This window comes from Sprattus sprattus (assembly GCF_963457725.1).
Source record: "Sprattus sprattus genome assembly, chromosome: 8".
NCBI lineage: Eukaryota > Metazoa > Chordata > Actinopteri > Clupeiformes > Clupeidae > Sprattus > Sprattus sprattus.
Genome location: NC_137927.1, coordinates 1454239 through 1478704, shown reverse-complemented (window position 1 = coordinate 1478704; position 24466 = coordinate 1454239). Strand labels below are relative to the sequence as shown.

The window sequence follows — 24466 nt, the reverse complement described above, 5'->3', positions numbered from 1 at the left end:
ATATAACTGAATTATTGCCTCTAAAGGCGTACGTGGTTCTACTTCTTCTAAGTCCATCTCAAAATAAAACTACTAACTTTAACAACTGGATGTGAAATTTGAAGGTAACCACCCTTCCCCCTTTCTTATCTCTCGCTCTCTCCTGCGGCTTGCCTTCTTCACAAAGAAGCAATACCACTTACAGCCACAAAGACAACAATGCAATGCAAATTCACCCCACCTGGCAATAATATAAAACTCTCCAACTGCAAAAGTTTATAGAAATATGAACTTTCGTTTTAAAGTGTATATATAGTTATCACGTCTCCTAATCCAACCACACTATCCACAGTATTCCAACTTCATTCAAACCTTTAGCATCCAATAAAAGCCTAAAGTCTAAGTTTTAAAACCCATGTGTAAAACAATGCCTTCTTCCACGCCGAACAATAAGCCAACCTAAGCATTCTAAACCAGTAACAGTTCAGTTCAACTTTCCTTCGTATCCTACCTACTCAATGCGTGTCACGCTAATATCCCTATATTATAATTATAGCACAATCAACAAAACAATGTATCTTATGTTAATACAACAACTTCCAGACGCCTTCATGTTAAGATAAGCAGTTCAAAATCAACCTATCCAAAAACAAGAATTAAACTGGTATGAGTAGCCTACTATTTTCCAGATAGATTTAACAACGTATACGATATCACTTCAACTAGTAATTCCAAAATATTCCTAACTGAAATGAACCGAAAAATACGTAGTGTTGATGTGTTCAAATCAACCTAATAACAGCTCAAGTGACTAAGCTACTAAATCCCTTCAGTACGTTTATCAACCAAGTAAACATAAACTCAATATCTCTACGCCACCATCTTTAAATTTTCATCAGAATAACATTCTTACAATCTAGCTGCAACTATCCAACTATCGGCATTTAGCCAATTCCACCAACAATTATACCCAATAAAATATATCACGCATGTATTCCACCAGCCACTAGTTCCCCATCCTCAGAATGTAAACAATCACACGTGTGCTGCTCACAGATTACCGCCAGCCAGGAACAATCACCTAAATGTACTATATTCTACCCAATAACTATATATTTGTGCTCCAATCAAACTTCCAAATATCTTATTTATGTAATAACTACTTTACCTTTCTAGCAAAAAGTATGCATCTTACCTTATTCGTGCTTGGAGCGTCTTTTCATCCTCACCTCCATTAAACACGTTGTTTGCGCCTCAGGTGAATGCCAATCACAAAGGAATCTCACTCGTCTCTTGAATGAATTTGCCTCTGTTTTAGCAAAAACATGCACTACACACCACTTGTTAACACTTTAACACTCTAAGGTCCAAGGCCTTTTAGACTTTTCTAAGTTATCTGACATGCCTTGATGTTTTTGTACATTTTGCTTAACTTAAAACATTGATGCACAAATGGAATATATGATTCTATTCTAGATGACCTCAGCAATAATATCATGTAAGTAAAAGGAATGTAGTAAAAAAAAGTTTAATTTAAATCAAATGTAAACATACCCTTGGAAAATCCTTGTTTTTTAGGTGCTCAGACTTTGTACATAAACACATAGTAAAGATTTATTCACAAGACTTTTTATTTCTGAGCCTTGTAAACATAGGTGTTGGCTAAACACATGTTAGTTTAGCATTCAGAAAGTATGTCTTGTTTCACTACCACATATTTATAATTTCAGAGTGTCCTGTACCATTCCTAAATCTGTGCCCCTACAAATGCATATTGATGAGTTGGTGTGAACAAACCTGTGACACCTCTCGCAAAGACAAAGGCCATATCCTAATGGCCCTAGAATGTCTTTGTGGCCCAAACCCCCCGGAGTGAATCTTGCCACATCATGACCCAATGGAGATCACTGAATCACCATCTCCTTATCATATGAATAGCTGTCATTTGCTAATGGGTGGGTCCTTAGCAGCAGAAACCCCACTCAGATACTAGAAAGTGCAACACATCAGTTCTATTCCCCTGACAAAGTGCTTATTTATTTTAAAATTTTGAACTGTATATATTATAAAAGAAAAGGGTTCAATGTTTCCGTGGTTGTTCTTTTTATGTCTCTAAGACGAAAACTCGCGGAGCTTTACATTTTTTTTGACAAAAAAATTAAAATATCCCGTACGAGGGATATAGACCTTAGACAGTTAAAAACGTTTCCTGTGAAACAAAACGTATTACAATTTTGAATGTCCCATCATTTAGTGAATCGTCCCGTCCTCATTTCTCACCGTCCAGCACGCCGTCACGATATCTGCTCAACAAAACCTGTTAGACATTAACTAAACAAAGGTACTCAACAACACAAACGACAAATACAAAAATCACAACATACACAATACACGGTGAAAAGTAATGATTCACTTCCACGCAACACAATACAAACACAAAGACAACAGCAAGCGCGCGGCCATCTTCCTAGTTCGTGAACTGGCCTTGAAAAAATAAAATCAACCACCCGGTTGTCCTTAATCCCCGCAAATAAATTTGTAACCGAAAACTGTCTTTTCCGCAGTTCTGCAACTGGAATCAACTCACCGTCTTCCACAGCTTCGCAAGCTGGAACTTAACCCTTAAACCAACAGTTTTGTCCACAGTTTATGCAAACTGGCATTTCCACAGCTCAGTAAGCTGGAACCCTTACCATGATTTTCATACCTTATTTAAACTAAAAACTGTTTTTTCCGCAGTTTCTGCAAACTGGAACCAACTCGATACACCAAAAACAGTTTTGTCCATAGTTTCTGCAAACTATAATTCCCACAGCTCAGCAAGCTGGAACCCTTACCATGATTTTCATACCTTAAACCTTAAACATGAACTGGTTGCAATCCAATTCAATTGACTATTCCATTAGAACAACCACGTCCAAAGCCAATTCTGCGGTCCATTATGGAGGATTACCGGACTGCCTTCCACGTGGACCCAAACCAACTCGTATCCATCAATAAGCATAACATACCTTTAACAGGACACAAGCTGATTCAGGCCACGTTTCAACAATCCGTCCAAAATCCTGTTTCCAATCACGTCGGGGTCACCAATATGTTGTGGCCATTAACTAAGTATTACAAACTATTTCACAATCAGAAGTCAGACAAAGGACTGGTTGTTCAAAATGGATTGACTGTAAGTTAAGCAACAGTAAAGAGATGAATACCGGAAATTACATCTGCCCGTAAAATGCCAAGTTATTTTAAAGCAACATTAAACCCCACCCATCTTGCTTGGCTGACCCCGCCAGCCAATTACCCGTGACCTCCTTATCTGACCCCAACCAAATACCACACCCATTTTCTAGGTAAAACCTCCTCCTTGACATCGTATTGTGTGTGTGTGTGTCTAACCCCTTTTCTACTGAAATTAATTACCTGACATTACTTCTTACTCATTAAATAATTACTTCACTATTACTGCTTACTGCTCATTTTATGCCTGAAGTAAACGTTATTGCTGAGAGACATAAGTTTCGCCAACGAGCTCAGAGGCAAGATGAAACTATTGCACAGTATGTCTCTGCGCTGCGAGAAATGCTACCACATTGTGAATTTGGTACTGCTGAGCAAGGTATGCTGCAGGACCAACTCGTGGAGAAAGCGCACAGTAGTCGCATACGTGAACGTTTACTACTTGAAACAGGACTGACCCTGAATAAGGCTATTCAGCCTGCAGGACAAATTGAGTCGGCTTTGCGTGATGCCAGCACGCTCACTAGTGGAGAAATGCAAGTGCTTGAGGTGAATGCATTTTCAAATAGTGGAAAGAAACGCTATGTAAGGAAACAGAGAAAAGGTGAAACGTACGAGAGAAAGGATAGGGAAGACAGTAACAGAAATGCACGTAGGTGTTACAGATGTGACTCAGATCAGCATATGGCCAATTCTCCTAAATGTCCTGCACCCAAGAAAACATGCAGCACTTGTTCAAAGATTTGGCACTTTGCAAAAGTGTGTCGTTCAGGAGAGAAAAAAGCACTCGTGTGGGAAGTAGTGATTCCAGAATTAACTACTCTATTTATTAATGATACTGCCCCTGTAGAGAGAAAAATAATGTGCACTGTAGAATTAGGCACATCTCCTAACACTGAGTCAGTTCAGATGATAGTTGATACAGGATCTTCTGTTTCATTGCTTCCAGCATGGATTTATGAGAAGTCATTTAGTGACATGCCCTTGGGACATACAGAGACTCCCCTGGTGACATATTCAAGACAGAGAATTCCAGTTTTAGGTACACTGGATATTAATGAACACCTTAATGGGTGTTCTGCTCCAGCATCTTTTTTTGTAGTGAGGTCAGGTTCACCTTTGTTGGGGTTAGACTTAATTCAGGCATTAGAAATGGTCATAGTAGGAAACAAAGTACAACTTAAGTCAGACCAGAAAGTGAGGGAAATGACAGTACCACCTCCACCTGCCACAATTACAGCCCCGCCCCTAGCTACCATCGGCTGCACGAAGAACTTCATACATAAAGTGAAAGTGACTGATGACGTGAAACCAGTGCAGCAGAAGCTGAGGAGGCTGCCCTTCTCCGTCAGAGATGCTGTTTCTGCAGAACTGAAACGTCTACTGGAGGCAGATGTAATCGAGAAGATTGATGCGTCTCCCTGGGTGTCGCCAATCTTGGTGACACAACGAAAGAACTCAACAAGAATTCGAATGTGTACTGACCTCAGGGAGCCTAATAAGGCCGTTGTGATGGATTGCTACCCCATCCCACACATCGACGAGCTTTTTTCAGAGCTCAGAGGAGCGACCATGTTCTCAACCATTGACCTTGCTAATGCTTACCATCAGGTTCCTCTGCATGAGGATAGCAGAGACCTGACGGCTTTCATAACTCATGAGGGACTTTTCAGATACAAGCGAGTGTGCTATGGGATTGCATCCCCGCCCTCAGCATTCCAAAAGATGATGTCCATGGCGCTCAAAGACTTACCAGGAGTACAGGCGTATCGCGATGACATCATTGTCTACTCTTCCAGCCAAGCTGAACATGAAACACGTCTGAAGGCGGTGTTCTACAGACTACACGAGGCGGGACTGCAAATGAATAAAGAGAAATGCTTCTTCTACCAGGACAGGCTCACTAACCTGGGCCACACCATCAGTAAGGATGGACTGCTACCAAACGATGAGCACATTGTTGCTATCCGTGATGCTCCTGCCCCCAGTGACTCCGTGTCTCTCAGGTCATTTCTGGGCCTGACGTCGTGGTATTCCAAGTTCATAGAGAACTATGCAACAGTGGTGGAACCAATGAGAAATGTGCTACGTGATCCCAGCTTTACATGGACGACTGAGGCACAGAACAGTTTCCAGCAGGTAAAACTACTCATCACTGACAGTTCAGCACTTTCACTGTTCGACCCCTCTCTGCCCACAATTGTGTCTACTGATGCGTCCGACTATGGCATAGGGGGTATCCTCACTCAGATCCATGCAGACAACACAGAACGGTCAGTGGCTTTTGCTTCTCGTTCTCTGAGTACAGCCGAGAGACGATACTCAGTGGTGGAAAAAGAGGCACTTGCCTGTGTCTGGGTAACAGAACGCTGGAGAACTTATTTATGGGGAACAAAGTTTACCTTGAGAACCGACCACCAGGCGTTAACCACACTCCTGGCTACAAAAGGCATGGGGAGAGCCGGTCTGAGAATAGCACGTTGGTCAGCCAGGTTACTCTGTTTCAACTACAACATCATCTACAGACCCAGTGCTGAGAGCTTTGCGGCCGACTGCCTTTCTCGCTTGCTGTTGCCCTACCAACCTGACGGCTCCCATGACACCGAACCAGAGACGGTTGCGGAGGTCGCTACTCTGCTGACAGCCATTCCTATGACTGACTTAACAGCTGCCTGCTCTTCCTGCCCAGAGTTAGGTAAAGTACGCACATACATAACTAAAGGCTGGCCTACAAAATCAAAACACTTACCAGAGGATATAATGCAGTACTACAGAGTAAAAGATGAACTGTCCATGCATGATTCACTTATTATCAGAGGAACACACAGAGTTGTGGTGCCAGCACCTTGCACACGAGCAACACCAAGGCATAGTCCGTACAAAGCAGAGAATAAGCGACTTGTATTGGTGGCCCAAGATAGATGCACTTGTACATTCTTTCATTTCTACCTGCATGTCATGCCAACTTAACTTAATGAAGACGACACGTACTGCCCCTGCACCCATGACACCAGTTCCATTGCCGGATGGACCCTGGCATAAGCTTGCCTTTGGCATAGTGGGCCCATTCGAGACCGGTCCCGCTGACTGCAGATTCGCTATTACCATGGTGGACTATTATTCCAAATGGCCAGAGGTTTGATTTGCCCCACAGTGTAACACTGCAACTGTGGTTAGTTTTATGAAAACAGTTTTTTGCCGCAATGGAAATCCTACAGCGGTCGTGACAGATAACGGCCCACAGCGGACCTCCTCTGAGATGACAGCATTCCTGAAAGAACGAGACATACAGCATATCAGAACCACAATCTACCATCCACAAGGAAACGGAGCAGTGGAGAGATTTAACCGGGTATTAAAATAAAGCATCCTTGCTGCACAGAGAGAAAAGGCTCCATGGAAGGCTCAAGTCACAGAGTTCCTCCAGGTCTACAGAGCCACTCCGCATGCAACTACAGGAAAAGCACCTTTCGAACTCTTGAATGGGAGAAAGATGAGAACCAAACTCTCCATCCAGCCAAAACTCAAGCCTCCTCAGGATCAGGAACTGAAAGACAGGGTGGAAAATAAGCAGCTCCACATGAAAACATACACTGATGAAAAGAGACATGCAAAGACTCCAAAGTTGCAACCAGGACGTCTGGTGTGAGTGAGAAACCCGTTGCATGTTAAGAAAGGACATTCAAAGTTTAGCGAGCCTCTTAGAGTGACAAAATAGAAAGGGCCTCATAGCTACACACTTAGTGATGGGAGAACTTGGGATGCTTCACATTTGTCTGTATTGCCTGAGACATTCACTTTTCCAGCAGTAGAAGAGGGGCCTGCAGAGACTGTTAGTGAGAGTGGAGAGAACAGGAGCCAGCATGTGAGACGACAACCTACTTGGTTTAGTGATTATGTTCCATAGAATCAGGGATGCAACTGCCCAGTGTCAGGGGGGTATGCAGCAACAATTTTGGCGCCCCCCCCCCCCCCCCCCCCCCCCCCCCCCTTTTTTTTTTGCTTTATCCATCTTCCATCCAACCAACTCACTAGTTCTAACTGCTTGTGTGTTCAGCGGTCACGGTGCTCACGCTCCCTCTTCTATGTCAAAATTCTATTATGGAATCTTAAGAGATGAGGCGCCTATTCTAGCCTTTTTAGTCCTCTAAAATGTTATATAACATTAAGGAAATGCAGAAATGATTTAGAAACGCACAACAGTAGCTACATATAGAAAATACCCCAAACATTTTAATATTATTTTTTTTTTACCATCGCTTTGGCGCCTCCATGGGTGCGGCGCCCCTATGCGCCGCATAGAGCGCATACCCACTTTTTGCGCCACTGCATAGAATAGAGACGTACATGATTGTTGCTGTGTTCAAAAGAATGCAATTTGTGTTAATATATGTTTCTCATTACAGCACAGAAGAAGAAGGAACACTATTCTAAATAGAACTGTTCTAAGTATTATTTTCTGACAGGATAGTTGTTTGATACATTTTGGATGTTACCCCATTGTGCAAAGGAGAAGTAGTCTTTTTAAGAAAGGGGGAAATGTTGTGTTCTCATAATTCTATTAATGCATAATATGCCAACACGTTAGGTGGCGCTGCCAATACAGGTTACAATCACATTGTAATCATACAGGTGAATAGAAGGAGAATGTAATGACATGTGAGCAGTTGAGTATGAAGTAAAGTTGATGAAAGTAGACCTCTGTCTCCTCCAGTTACTATACCTACCTACATAACAGTATCCATAGTTACAAACTATTTAATCACACCCTGCGGTTTTTTTATGAAACATTAAATCTTTAGCACCCAAGACATCTGATTTATATTATGCAACAGATTGTGGCTATCAAATCCAACAATGTTTTTTCAACGTGATTCGTGATTGCTGTGAAAACACTTTTGATCCACAATTGGTCACGGTAACTTATTGTTCACTTCTTCTAAACTTGTGATAAATGACTTTTTAGTCCATCATTTCTGAATGAATCTTCTATTTGTATTAGGAAAATGAATATCATAGCATTGTTATGCTTTTTACCCTGCCAGTTGGAAACCTAATAAAATACTGTATCTACAGTGCCACTTGAAAGTATGTGAACCCCTTGAGCACTTAAGAGTTTTCTGTTGTTTTACCATGATTTTTCATTTTTTTCATCACCAATTTTCCATAGATGAAATGTCAGGTTTATGTTTATCATTTGCATGTACTTGTTTCGAGGGAATTGTTTGAATAGCCAAAAAAACTACATGAAACATGGAATTAGTGTATTTTCAAAAGTTAGTGAACCCCCAGCTGCATTGGTAAAGTCAAGCAGGTAACAGATTCGGTGAAACATATTTGGGTGCTTAATTAGTCAATTAAGCAAACCAATCAACTGAGACATCCTTAGGAAAAGGGTTGGGCAACACAGATTAAAAGAGAGGAAACCAACCAAACTACTGTAGTGCCAAGGTGTACCCACACAGATCAACAATGCAGAGAGGAAACAAGATACCCGAGAACATCAGGAAGAAGGTACTGAAGGTAGGTACTGATTCTAGACCCATGCACATTTACCCCAGATGCTGCCAGAGAGGTCAAAAACTCTTTAGAGGTGATGAGTGGGTTGACTTTTACCTGATTTATTCTTCTTCTGGTGCTTCTTGGTGATGGTCTTGATGGGCGTCCACTTCTAGGCAGAGATGTGGTCATGTTAAATGCCCTCCATTTCTAAATTATTTGTCTTGGATGGATGGATCGAGATGGTGTTATAGCTTTCCCAAGACTGATGGGCTGTCAGGACCTTCTTCCTGATGTTCTCGGATATCTCGTTTCCTCTCGGCATAGTTGATCTGTGTGGGTACACCTTGGCACTACAGTAGTTTGCTTGGTTTCCTCTCTCTTTTAATCTGTGTTGCCCAACCCTTTTCCTAAGGATGTCTCAGTTGATTGGTTTGCTTAATTGACTAATTAAGCACCCAAATATGTTTCACCGAATCTGTTACCTGCTTGACTTTACCAATGCAGCTGGGGGTTCACTAACTTTTGAAAATACACTAATTCCATGTTTCATGTAGTTTTTTTGGCTATTCAAACAATTCCCTCGAAACATGTACATGCAAATGATAAACATAAACCTGACATTTCATCTATGGAAAATTGATGTTGAAAAAAATGAAAAATCATGGTAAAACTACAGAAAACTCTTTAGTGCTAAAGGGGTTCACATACTTCAAGTGGCACTGTATATAATACACACATAATTTGTGTTTAACTAAATCTACGATTCTACAAGAAAACGCCTATTTATGGACAACAAAAACATTATGCACAATACAACTAAATGCTTATAACAGTATTGTATATCAGATCATAGTAGCATTAACAAAAACAATAATAATATAAAATTTGTAGGGCTTGTAACAAATCCATTGGAAAACATTAAATGCTTTGTAATGCATATAGGCTGCCATGGCTACCACCTTGGTTGCCATCTCTTGCTGTGGAGATAAGGCAAAGACAACAGACATCCTTCAGAGGAAGAACGTGGTTGATTTCTTCCTAAATGTCGATAAGGTGCATTGCATACAATGAATGGAGACCATTAGCTCAATTTGAACATATATTGATTCATATTTTAATAGCAGAGTATGCTGTCTACCTAGGTGTGCTAGTATTTCAGTGGGTCATCAGTGTTTGAGAATCACTGCCTTGTTAGATGACATTCATTGCTCATCCAACCGGTCGGTAGGAGAATCAAATCCTCTCTTGCAGAAATGCATCTCAATGTTTCATCCAGCCACATCACTAAACATCCAGCCACATCACTAAACAATTATCCAGGCGGCAGGCGTCAAGGTATTCTTGTAGATCTAAACACCCTGCCCTTCTTTATCAATCCCCCGGAAACTAGAAATGGCAACCATAACAACCATAGTAAATATGATAGATAATTGGTAGATAAAGTGCCCAAATGCCCATAGTAAATATGATTGATAGATAGATAAAGTGTCCAAATGCCCATAGAAAATCTCCTACATTGAGGCAGTCCAATGAATGATCCAAAAAAAAACAATTCAACATCTTTTAGTCAGGCAGCATGAACGTGATACATTCTGTCAGTAAATTGCGTAACAGAAAGCTGGCAAGCCTGATAGCAGTCATGTAGTCATGTAACAGTAGAAAATGCAGTTTTATTTCAGTTCCCGTTAACCATTACATACATTTAAAAGGTATCTCCTTAAACAGAAACTTACTCTGGCTAGGTATTTCATATTAAAAAGAAAACCTATCAATTTTTCACAGATTAGAGCACAGCTATACACACACATCCACACGTGTACAGAAATGTTCAGAGATTAGTGTTTGTCAAGTGTGTCAAGTTGTGAAAAGAGCTCCTTCACTGGCAAGAATCCAAACCGTATTTGGCCTTCTGTTCATATCTTCCCATAGAGCTTTTAGTGAGACACTGCATGCTGGTTGTGGTTAGACTCCGCCTCCTTGGTTGCAAGCTGTACAGCCTCCCATTCTCCACTTCGACTGGCCCGTTTGACCGCCTCCACCACGGCATGTACATACAGCCCATCTTCAAAGGATGCTGCCATGGCAACAGGTGGCTGTTCCCATGAGCAGCAGTCCTCCTGTGCTTCAAAAGCCAGACGCAGCTGGGTCACCATGGCGATAAGCCCCCTCACAGCAGGTCCAGCAGCAGAGTTATCATTCAGCAGAAGTTCCTCCCTTTGGTCACCATGACGATGACCCCACAGCTCTGTCCCCCTTACCACCAAATGACCTGTGGACCCCACAGCCATGACCTCGTGGTGAGTAGAACCAGGGAGATTGAAGTTGAGGGTGACACTACAAACTACGCCTCCTGACATTAGCATCTGGAAGCAGGCATAGTCATCAGCGGTGACCGAGCGGATGCCAGGGCCGGCCCTCCTCCCAAATGTACGGAGTATTCCATGCACACGAAGGGCGTGACAACCAATCAGGTGGCTTAGGATGTCAATGATGCACCAGCCAATGATGTGCAAGCCGCCACCCCCCATTAACTCCTCCCACGCCCAGCCATACGACTGACTGAGCAGAGATCCACCGTACACACGTGCCTCACACACCTGCAGAAAGAAGATGATATTATGAGCATGTGTGTGGTGTATGTGTGTGTGTGTGTGGTGTATGTGTGTGTGTGTGTATTTGTGTGTGTGTGTGTGTGTATTTGTGTGTATGTGTGTGTGTGTGTGTGTGTGTGTGTATGTGTGTGTGTGTGTGTGTGTGTGTATTTATGTGTGTGTGTGTGTGTGTGTGTGTGTGTGGTGTATGTGTGTGTGTGTGTGTGTGTGTGCATTTATATGTGTGTGTGTATATTTATGCGTGTGGTTGTGTGTGTGTGTGTGTGTGTGTGTGTGTTAATGTGTGCGTGCAAGCAGGTGCAAATATACCTGTAATGCACCACAGTATCCTTCTTCTATAAGTCTCCTCATAAGGACAAATGCTGGAAGGAACCTCAGCGCATTAGCCATCATGCTCATCAGCTGGGGGTAATACCTTGCTGCAGCAACCATCTGTAGAGCATCAGTGCAAGACGCCGCCATCTCACTGATGACATTCTTACCAATGCCTATGGATGAAAAGCACATTGTATACATACAGATAAACTAATTATCATATGACTGAGTAAAGGAAAAAATATTTTACATTCAGAGTTAAGTTACATATTAGTTTAGAAATGATGCAGCTGAAGAAACAAAAAACAAACATACATTTTGGTGCCCACACAATGAAAATGGTCTACTACAAGACATTTGTAATATTGCAATGGCTGAAAACTCCGCCAGGGTGGGCATCAAGAGACTGAATGGCTGTTAAATGACATTATGCAGTATTATAAAGTATATTTTACCAGTATAGTCTACTATTTTACAGTCTTGTAAGTAACAGTCTAGGCAATGTGGAACTGGAAAATGTTTCTATTAACACTTAAATCAGAACTTATTTGTAGTATCAAACGAACTATACAGCCGCGGAAAAAATTGAGACCACTTCAAAATGATCAGTTTCTCTGGTTTTACTGTTTATTGGTATGTGTTAAAGTAAAATGTACATTTTTTTTTATTCTATATCCTACTGGCAACATTCCTACCAAATTTCAAATAAAAATATTGTCATTTAGAGCATTTATTTGCAGAAAAATGACAATTGGTCAAAATAGCAAAAAAGATGCAGTGTCTTCAGATCTCGAATAATGCAAAGAAAACAAGTTCATATTAGTTTTTAAACTACACAATACTAATGTTTTAACTAAGGAAGAGTTCAGAAATCAATATTTGGTGGAATAACCTTGATTTAAAATCACAACTTTCATGTGTTTTGGCATGCTCTCCACCAGTCCTTCACATTGCCATTGGGTGACTTTATGGTACTCCTGGCGCAAAAATTCAAGCAGCTCGGCTTCTTTTCATTGCTTGTGACCATCCATCTTCCTCTTGATCACATTTCAGAGTTTTATTATGGGATTCAGGTCTCGGAATTGGGCTAGCCATGGCAGGGTCCTGATGTGGTGGTCCTTCATCAACACCTTTACTGGCCTGGCTGTGTGGCATGGAGCATTGCCCTGCTAGATAAAACACTCCTCAGAGTTGGGGAACATTGTCAGAGCAAAAGCGGACTGGAGGTTCTTCTAAGTTCGTCTTCTCTGATGAGTCCAATTTTCAGCTTTGCCCAACACATGGTCGTTTGATGGTTAGACGGAGACCTGGAGAGGCCTACAAGCCACAGAGTCTTGCACCTACTGTGAAATTTGGTGGAGGATCGGGGGTGATCTGGGGGTGCCTCAGCAAGGCTGGAATGGGGCAGATTTGTCTTTGTGAAGGACGCATGAATCAAGCGAGGTACAAAGTTTTCCTGGAAGAAACCTTGCTTCCTTTTGCTTTGACAATGTCCCCCAACTCTGAGGAGTCTTTTTTCCAGCAGACAAGGCTCCATGCCACACAGCCAGGTCAGTGAAGGTGTGGATGAAGGACCACCACATCAGGACCCTGTCATGGCTAGCCCAATCTCCAGACCTGAATCCCAATTAAAAGCGGTGGAATGTGATCGAGAGGAAGATAGGTAAGGGATAATGTATAGAACGCAGGTCATTGTCGGGAAAATAAGCCCCAACAGGGCGAACAGCACCCCGATGCGAAGCGCTTATTATACGGCTACTTGCCAACACGAAAAAATAACTTAACACAGTGTGTCTTTTACAATGTATGTTACTATAAGTAGTGTTAAAAAGCAGAGAAATAGTTTGCCAAAGAAGTTGAACTTCAAAGACGTTAAACATTCTTTAGAACACAGCTGCTCAACTGTCCGCTGAAACTCCATTGATAAGTTACCGGAATACTTGCGGAGTGCTACGAAAGACGTGAATCAGAGGCAAAAAGGCCACTTTCCTTGACAGCTGTCATTATTGCATAGCAACGGTCAGGTATCGGTTAATAACTGACCACAGAATGTTGGGAAGCCCCATTCAAGTGAATGGAGCATTCTACAGCATTAAGAAGAGCCGTGTAATATAAGGTCATAAGCCATCAAACAAAGCCGAGCTGCTTGAATTTTTGCGCCAGGAGTACCATAAAGTCACCCAATGGCAATGTGAAGGACTGGTGGAGAGCATGCCAAAACACATGAAAGTTGTGATTTTAAATCAAGGTTATTCCACCAAATATTGATTTCTGAACTCTTCCTAAGTTAAAACATTAGTATTGTGTAGTTTAAAAATTAATATGAGCTTGTTTTCTTTGCATTATTCGAGATCTGAAGACACTGCATCTTTTTTGCTATTTTGACCAATTGTCATTTTTCTGCAAATAAATGCTCTAAATGACAATATTTTTATTTGAAATTTGGTAGGAATGTTGCCAGTAGTTTATAGAATGAAACAAAAATTTACATTTAATTCAAACACATACCAATAAATAGTAAAACCAGAAAAACTGATAATTTTGAAGTGGTCTCTTAATTTTTTCCGCGGCTGCATATTGTGTAATTCATATAGTTTGTTTTGAGCTATATGGAAAAACAACAATAAAGTAGGTGCGGTCGTGCTGTGAAAGGGTGTCTTACATATTTCAGTTTCTGACACGTTCTACATTGTATTCTTCACACAAAGAAGTGGACGCCAATACTAGTTATCTACAAAACTTACCTTGTGAAGTTGTAAAATCCTGCATACACAAAGTGGAGACAGAATGGAACAATATAGACTTACCTCGAACACCCAGCCCCACCATCACCTCTGACCGAAGACAAAAAAACCCTAAGCATATATTGGTAGTATTTACCTAAAGCTTTCACTGCAATCTGTCGTGTGTGTGGAGGTGGGGTGTAGATGCACACAAGATGCACATCGGGATGAAGTAGGACATCATCTGATTGGCTGGTACAAAAGGGAATGCCCAGTTCCCTTGCAAAAGATTCAGCCTCCTCCTCATTGCGGCCCCATAGTGCATGTATGGGGAACCCCTGTTCACGCAGTAATGGAACCAGAATCCGCACAGTCCGACCAGTCCCAAACACACCCACTCCTGGAAGCATGGCAGTGATGACCTCACACCGTCATCATGCACACTGAATCCCACCAATCAGAGGCCAACCTACACAGGGGGAATACCAGAGGGAGTATTCTACAACATGATTTCATACAGATATACCGCTCTAGTCTCTACAACATGATTTCATACAGATATAGCCTACTGCTCTAGTCTCTACAACATGATGTCATACAGATATACCGCTCTAGTCTCTACAACATGATGTCATACAGATAGACCGCTCTAGTCTCTACAATATAGGCTATCTCTTCTAAGTAACCATAATGATGTTTTTAACTGATTGCTTTCAACAGAGAAGGTATTCAATACATAAGATCTCAGACATTTGATTTATGAAAAAAACCTTGTTGTGTATATGCAAATAGGTTTTGGTATGTTGCATAGAAAATGCCAAACAGTAGCAAGGTAATTTCCAAGAACACCATGTATGTACCCCATCTGCTGACATTTTGAATTTCTGAATCGTTAGTGTATTGGTTAAAGTGCATGACACCTCAATACAACATTTTTCAAATAAATAAAACAAAGGAGGTATTACACAATCGATATATATGTTTATTTAAAACATATAAATATACTTGTTAAAATCAACATTTTAATTCCAGGCCACTGAGCTACCGACTTCCCAAGTTACTCACTTCCGCCCCACGTTATAAAATGGAAATGACGGCAACGGCGGGACTCTTTTGAACTTTGTCACTGTCAACAAGGTCAAAGTCGTCCTTACCATTCGGTGTTTTGCAGTCTCTGCATATCTCTCGGAATTTCGCCTACCGCGTTTCCGTGCGCCCCATCCACATGCACATTGTCAGGGGCGGAGTGGGACCCAAAAATCCACAAGGACAATTTTGTCTGCACTGGCCCACCACCGGCTCACAACGAGCCCATCTGGCCAAGTTACGTTCACTGTACAAAGGCAGAGCGATACGCAGGTGCCATTTCCCATGAGGCGTTGCTTCGACCATTGTATGCATTTTTGAACAAAAAAAAACGATTTAAAATCGCTGGCCAATTTATATTTGTGGTCATGAAAGTTATATAACGTCTGAATAAAAAGAATTAGATCAAGATAGGAGGTTAAACAAAAATCAGTAGGCTGGATTAATGAAAGTGAGTTTGACACCATGAGTTAGAAGTACATCGACAACAAGTGTTATATATACTGGTTGGACTCCCAATCAATTCGACTGTCGGAGAACATGGAGATTTTCACTGGAACAAGATGTGATTGATATTTATTTTAACTCAATGGGTCGCTCATGTACTTTCCACGGCTGCGTGCAGTCTTCAGGCTGCTTCTCATGAGCTCATTGGCCTGCCGGGACGACCAGGAAATCTGCCGGGACGACCTCGCCTCTTCTGCTGGCTCGTCATCCAGATAGGGCTCGAATCGGTAATGTTCAATGCCCACAATCTCGTGTACTAACTGATCCGGATCATAGTCTTCCTCAATTTCTGAATCTTCGCTCGAGTCTGTGACAGAAACTTGCTTGAAATCGCGGACTTCTTCACCCTCCATCACTAGTTCTAGAATGAAGTCTACCGACGCTGACGTCACGGGACCACCTGACAGATTCAGGTAAGCCGGCAGTCGCGAAAACCACACTTTGAAACTCATTCTCACTTCATTTTTCAATCTTCGGGTTTACACATGACTTCAAAGTACTATGTTTTATGTATAGTTTTGATACTTATATGCCTTTTACCTTTTTTTAAGCTGTCATACGCACTTTATGTGAAAAGATAAAGTGAAGAGAATCCATGGTGTATTCTTCATGCTGGCGAGAGATTGTTGACAGAGTCAATACTATTGATACAGTCAATCACCCTGAAAGTCTTCACCATTGTTTGGTTTACAAAAGATAGTATCCTGATTGACTGCACTTGGCTGAGGGCTTGGTCCGAGCCACTGTATTTAGCACACACAGTAAACTAGCAGCCAGAGGATTGTGAGGAGCAATTTGCAAAATTTTACAAAAAGGGTATTAGATTAGAATCACAGGCAGCACCTTTAAAATAGGACTATCTACTGTATATCAGGGGTGCCCAAATTCTTTCTCGTCAGGGGCCAAATATTAATCGGAGTGGAGGGCCGCGGGCCAAAACCAGAGTTTCATGTTAGGTCAGGTCCCATTATATTGAAATGTATTGCATATGTGTACCCAATTAACATTACCATTAATATATATACCTGCAGACTCAGAAGGGCTAAAAAAGGTGACAAACCAAGCCCCTGTAGGGGGGTCTGGGGGTATCCCCCCCAGATTATTTTGTTATTTTAACATGTAGGCCTAAATTAAGCATTCTGGTATACTCCAAGACGAAAATAATGGGGAAGATAACATTTGCTTCAGGTAAAAAAAGAAACATTTATTAACATATCATACTAATTTAATGTAATCTATTAGTATACACAGGGAAGATAGGTAGGGGACTTCTATAATGGCCAATCAACTAACAGCAAGTTAAAGGCTAATAAACATGATTGCAGGCAACAAGAGTGACTGCTGATGTTTCGATGGAAATACTCCCATTATTTTCTATTTGTATCCGTCAAAAGAGAAAGATATAACAGTTACGCGTAAGCTGTGCCGTGGAAACAAGCGCCGTGACAGCACTTGACTCCAAAGGCTACCTCCACAAACATTTGTTAAGCTAACACGTACAGGTGAAACTTGTAGCAAGAGAGCGTCATGCCTTGACCTCAACTGAAGGACAGACTGCCCCAACTCAGATAGAGAGAGAGAGAGAGCTTGCACATTGACTACTGGTTGATTTCATATTTCATATCAACATTCTTTACACAAACATAAGTAAGGTACTTACAGTTGGCAGTTGCTAAACTCGTGTTGACATGTGTGAATTTGAACTCATGAATATGAACTTGTTCTACCTTTTCCCATTATACATGTAAGTTGAGAAGACTATAACATCAGCTAGATAACTAGCTATCATTTCATGCAAACGGAGCTCTTCCATTTAAATCGTTTAAGGTTAAGGTAAAAGCTAGCTAGTTAGCTAGCATAGCAACAAGATAACCATAGATATGGATCTGTATTGACAAAAGGTCAATAGCGCCCCCCTTGACCCATCTGAAACAATGTAAAAACTGTGGCCAAGCAGTGAACTGCAACCAGTCTTAGTTAAATATGACGTTGAAACAGAGACCCTGTTAAAAATGGGTTAAAATGCTGTCTAACGAATGACGTTCTAACTATAATTCTGACCGGAGCGCGGGCCAAAATAAATCCAATGTGGCCCGCGGGCCCCAAATTGGGCAGCCCTGTAGAATCTATATCAACTGATAAGAAAACAGTTATCATTGTAGCTGCCAAATGTGAGGACCCTGCCTGATGTGAGTCCGCCGCTGCCTGATGTGAGTCCGCATGCGCAAACACAAACGGTTTACGGCAGAAGGCTCAGGAGCAAACTATCCAAGACATGCATTCTCATACATGGTTTAATATCAACGTATCTGGCTTCTCTTAACGCATAATGTAGGTTTATTTAACGTAGTGTTTTATAATTTTGTCAACGGTTTACAGCATAAGGCTCAGTGTCAACATATGGGGCTATGTTGTATTACTGTTACTAGTAGGCTAATGAATGCACTGCTTAACTAATCATTCAATAAACATGAAGCTTAACATCATAAACCTTGGTGGATTTCAAACGTAAACAAATGCGCTTGTCATCCCACTTCATGCTGTAGCCTACACCACCAGCATTACCTGGCTCGTTGTACTACAACAGTGTCGCGAAGTTTGCGCATGCGGACTCACATCAGGCAGGTCCTCACATTTGGCAGCTACAATCATTGTCGCTGCCCTATGTGAGTCGCGCATGCTCAAACACAAACGGTTTACGGCAGAAGGCTCAGGAGCAAACTATCCAAGACACGCATGCTCATACATGGTTCAATATCAACGTATCTGGCTTCTCTTTACGCATAATGTAGGTTTATTTAACGTAGTGTTTTTTAATTTTGTAAACCGTTGACAAAATTATAAAACACTACGTGAACATTAGTCTTCACGCATAATGTGCGTTTATTTACTGGTATATTTAATTGTGTTGTAAACGGTGAATAGCTAAGGCTCAACGTCAACATATGGGGCTGATTTTAACGCATAATACCGATACATTTAATGTTATATTTAATTGTGTTGTAAACGGTTAACAGCATAAGGCTCAACGTCAACATATGGGGCTATGTTGTATTACTGTTACTATGAATGCACTGCTTAACTTATAATTCAATAAACATGAAGCTTAAAGGCACCCAGTGCAACTTTTGAGGCTTAAAAATAAACATTCAATTTCTAGTCTTTTTTACACGTAGTAAGTTTCAATAACTCCATACCATTACATACCGACATTCAAGCAGCAAAGATGAGACGTCGTTGTGTGGTGAGAACTGATAGAAAATCGATAACAACAACAATCGTCGCCATTTTCTTTATTTTTTTTAACCTACAATAAATAAAGCAGGCTTCCAGTCAATGGAAAAATGGCTTCTCCCCACCGGCGATTGTTGTTGTTTACGATTTTCTATCAGTTCTCACCACACAACGACGTCTCATCTTTGCTCCTTGAATGTCGATATGTAATGGTATGGAGTTATTGAAACTTACTACGTGTAAAAAAGACTAGAAATTGAATGTTTATTTTTCATTGAATGTTTACATAAAGTTGCACTGGGTGCCTTTAACATCATAAACCTTGGTGGATTTCAAACGTAAACAAATGCGCTTGTCATTCCACTTCATGCTGTACACCACCAGCATCATAGACATATATAGGTTTATGACCAGCATTACCTGGCTCGTTATACTACAAAAGTGTCGCAAAGTGACGCATGCGCGACTCACATAGGGCAGCGACAATCATGACAATGTGTTTAGCTATACTGCCAAGCCCACACCATAGAAAGATTCCCACACAAAGTAATTCACATCCCAAATAGTGAGAATCAAGTGGCTGCTTTAGAGTAATTTACATTCATTGAGAATGTTTTCAACTACGCTATTTATTTGTGGAAGCTCATCTGTAAGGGATCCGTGTGCCGCTGTAAAATCTAAAAACAGAACCTCATTTGGCCTCATGCAAAGTAGCCAGCGGTGTCATCGGGATCAGAGATTACAATAGGACTTTAGTGAAGAGTGAGCAGTTGGATTAAAACACCCTCATGTACACTACAATTAAGTCTGCGATACGACTCCAGACTCCAATCAGTCTGAGCAAATAGAATGCAAATATTTGCAAAAATCGACCATTCAACTGCAGTGGCAATTTAAAAGGGTTTCGTCCATTTCCGCATTAGAAAACATACCACAACACACTACTACGGTCTGGGTTTCATGCTTACACCACAAGCTCACCACTAGGCGTCAGTGCAGCATCACAAACTCTTCTCTATCCTGTATGCATAACGCGTGGATCGGAGAAATATTTTGTACTGCTATAGCCTAAGCATACCTTATAAAAGTTGACACTTTAAATGTTTCGTCTAAAGGAACCTGACAGCAGTGCGTTGTGGTCTGGTACCGTGGAAATCGAGCACATCATCACATCGGCTACCAGTAGGCATGACGGCAGCCAGGGTGATGAATACATTACAGTAGGGCATTACTTTGCGTAGCTAAGCTGTTTACACAAACTTTTAACATTCACTATACGAACTGTAAAAATACTATTCAATGCACATTGTCACCTTCCCCTGTAACGTTACTATAAACAAATGTTATGACGCAAACTTTCCGTTTATCTTCCTGATTTTCCTCCCACCCAAGCCAGCTAACGTTAGCGAGCTAATTTACAGAGGTCCATAAGAATCTTTTTGCGTAGTCTACGCAAGGAAATTTGGTTTTCTATTATGGCTCTTATATTATACACTCAAACATACATATCTACATCTCCAACAAATTACCGTCTCACTCAGAATTTGATCTCTTGCATTAATCCAAGCTGGCTGCAGGAAGTACCTGACAATAGAGTCCGCACGCGTCATGTCAATGCCGGTGTTTGGTTCCAGGGCATTGTGTATCTCTGGGCGGAGTTTCTCTGGAACACCACGCGTGTGTAAGTCGACCGGAACTTTGTAGTTTTCAGCATTTTAACACTTGCTGGTTCCAAAGAAAAAATCCCTATGGAAAAAATGAATGGGTTTTTGCAAAATCGGCGAAAAAGAAGTAATGCAGCACAAATTGCTAGCACCTCTGGCTGACCCATAGTGGCATTATTAATTTGAAGCGCAACACTTTTATAGTCAACATTCTAAAAAGCTTATTTTAAGCAGAAATGCAAATAATTTGCTCAAATCAACTCTAGAGACCCTAACATTCTACAAGGCCACAGTTCAGATCACCCAAGACCACAATTACTGTAGGCCACACAGTACACACATATCAAGGTTAAATAAACAACAAGGCTTGTAAACGTGACCCATAACCAGGGGAGTCACAATGACTTGACGGGCCCGAGTGCAAACCTCATCAGCGGACCCCATTTACCGACCACCTTACATCAGGAGAAAGTAGGCTGTTGATATCGCAACTTTGCGAGGCGCAGGCAAATGTTCTTATGATGTACAATACACATTAAGGGTTGCTACAAAATGTTATCATGAAAACACCAATGAACACAGTATTTCATAGATCAAACTGATTTTGGAGAAACAGTGTATAATGAGCAGATAGACAACACATGGGGAAACATTAATACAACTTCTTCAGGGGGTTATCAAACATTATTGTGAATAACGAACATTTACATGGATTTATGGGAATAGCAGCTCGACAGCGCCTCGTCTGCTGCAAACAATTACAAAACAAACTTCCTCCAACATAGGCCGTAAGGTGAACACTGTTTTCATTTCAACCCGCTCCACTGTCTGGCATCTACACAATCTTTAGCTCATAAAAAAGAACGAGTCGTGCTAACCTACCAGAAAAAAGTTTGTCGCTGAAATTCCAGTCGATTGTCGATATGTCTTTGTTTTATGCAAAACTAGAGTCTTCAGAGCAAGATTTTGCCGGGAGCCATGGCACGGTTCGACACGTGATCATGCTACACCAATGAGAGGGCTGCTTTTTGTCAACAGCATGGCAAGATGGCGGTGTGGTTAGATTCAACGTGACCGATAAAGGAAGACACTAGCCTGGATACCAGCCTGAACTCCGCCCACAACATTTTTGGTCTGGGAGATTCAGTCTGGAGTCGAGCTAGTTGGGAGGGATTCAAGCCCACCGAAAAGTGATCTGACCAATACAATTGTAAGGGCGGGCTTTATACGTTGATGGACAGATATAGATAGAATAGCCTATACATCGGACAAAGATGGCGCCGTCTCGGGAGCTTAGTGGGACATATTTTATATGATTTAAGCTATCTACACGACTTTTTTTATGTCTACATTGACTCGGTTAGTTGTGTATACGCAAAACGAGTGTTGCCAAAGATTGTAGGTCTTAACTGAAGCACTCTAGACCATTATTGATCGGTTATGCTAACGCATAGACAAAAAAAAACATTGAAACAAATGGTAGCTTCTAGCCTTGAGTGCTAATTAAGTAACGTGAGCAGGCATATCTCAACAGATATTGACAGCGCATTCATTTTGAAAGAGGAACAGAGAAACGCGATCAAGGCATTTGTCGATTGAAACGATGTTTTTGCCGTCCTTCCTACGGGATCAGGTAAAAGTTTAATCTATCAGATGGTAATAATACTACGTTGCTCTGATTGGTTCTAGGTATCCAATTCAGCAAAGAGGAATTTTCTTTCCTGGTTCGTTGAAACACGCCCCATAATCACAGCCCAATGGTTCGGTCTCAGACTCATATTCTGACTAGAATTATGAGTATGACATCGTCAGGCTAGGAAGACACCCGAACATCCTCAAATGTGGGCTAAATTGATTCTAATTAGTGCTGTATACATAGCCGCGTCCAAGAAGAACAATAAGGCAAATATACGATAATGTTATGTTTATGTTAAGTCATTTAGATCAAGTTTGACATACATGGGAATACACCTTAGCCTACTGACGATTTAATATGGACACACCGAATAAATCAAGGCAAAGACTGTACTTCTGGGGTGATCTTTACTGTGAGAAATCATAGGCTTAGATGATACACAAACAATTCTATGCAACATTGTAAGAAATCAGGAGCATTTCTTAGAAATCACAAAGAAATTAGGTCATCGTCTGACAGACAGATGAATAAAGACAAGAATTATGACTCTGGATGTCACTTCCACCAGCTTCAGAGGTGATCATTGAGCTGGTTCACTGCCCCTGCAAAAACTATGTTTGCCTGCAAGTTTAACCAACTTTGACACTATGGTTTTAAGAAAATGGGCAAAAACTTAAGGTGGTAACAACCACACACACACTCCACATACACACACCACACATTTCACTCCACATCGACACATGCACACACACACACTCACAGGTGAGATTTCATTCACAACAATAAACCCTCATTCCCCTATAACATTACAGCTCCACTCCCAGATTCTCTCTCTCCCACATACACACGCACTTACAGAAAAACAATAATTACCCCAACTTTAGAAATCCATCGAGGGGGTTGACTTTTCCTCAGTGATCTGGAGCACTCACACCTAATTGTAAGCCGTCAGACACTCGTTTGTAATTGTGATTAACATTAAATAAGGGTTAAATACATTATATCAATAAGACACAGCACAAAATACAGAAGTAATACGGATTATAAGTGCAACGGCCCAGTGGCTGAGAAACACTGCACTAGGACATCAAGTCTGAAATGCCATCAGCGGTTGCACAGTGAAGAAAAGCCACGTAAATGCTTGAATTCTGAAGTCTGAAGTTTGCCGTTCTCAAATGCATATGTTGATACTCATGGCAATGTGGAAAAACTTCTTAACAAGCTGGGTCTTTAAAACGTCACCTGATAGTACATGGCAGGGAAGGTCCACATAAATGTGCCTGACCTTTTATATGTTTACAATATGTAAAGGCATTTTCACTGGCATTGTCATATGCAAAAAGCATACTATGTGGGAAAACATTTACAAGGTCTTCAACTCTGTTTGTGTGTGTGTGTGTGGAAGAGAAGACTGGAGAGAAGCCTCGTGAAGGTGCCCAGTGTGTGACACTCACTCTCACACACATGCACATCCTCATATAGGCTGTAAGGTGAACCCTGTTTTCGTTTCAACCCACTCCACTGTCTGGCATCTACAGATGTGGCAGTCATTGCTGTAAGTGTGCAGACAGATTTGCTATGCACTTTATATGTTTTCACAGGGACTGGCAACAGGACACGTATCATTGACATTACCAAGGTGTCATCAGCTCTTGGAACCAGTGTGTGTTCCGCATTGATCGGAATTCACACATTCTCTGGGTGTGACTCCACAAGTGCCTTTTATGGCAAAGGCAAAAAGAAAGACATTTTCTGTTGCATGTGAGAAAGATGAGTACCTAAAGGCTTTTAAAAGTTTAGGTACTAACTTTAACTTGGAGCAGTCAACATTTGCATTTCTTTGCCAGTATGTATGCCACTTATATGATCAGCCAGCTGCTGATAATGTAAATTAAGCTAGGTACAAGGCTTTCTGTATGGTATCATCAGCCTTGCCAGAATTATCCATTCCCCCTACCACTGATGCCCTCC

The 24466-nt window shown here is 41.3% G+C and overlaps 1 protein-coding gene across 1 annotated transcript; it reads right to left on the bottom strand.

The window, feature by feature from the left end:
* Nucleotides 1–10652: 10652 nt before the first annotated feature.
* Nucleotides 10653–20753, bottom strand: gfod2 (glucose-fructose oxidoreductase domain containing 2; the record flags this gene model as incomplete). The annotated part of the gene is made up of 4 exons (XM_080843033.1): nucleotides 20725–20753; nucleotides 14526–14837; nucleotides 11640–11818; nucleotides 10653–11315 (listed from the first exon to the last, which is right to left on the bottom strand). Exons 2-4 carry the CDS (start codon nucleotides 14776–14778, stop codon nucleotides 10653–10655), a joined length of 1095 nt encoding a protein of 364 aa, XP_080699159.1. The 5' UTR covers nucleotides 14779–14837; nucleotides 20725–20753.
* Nucleotides 20754–24466: the final 3713 nt, after the last annotated feature.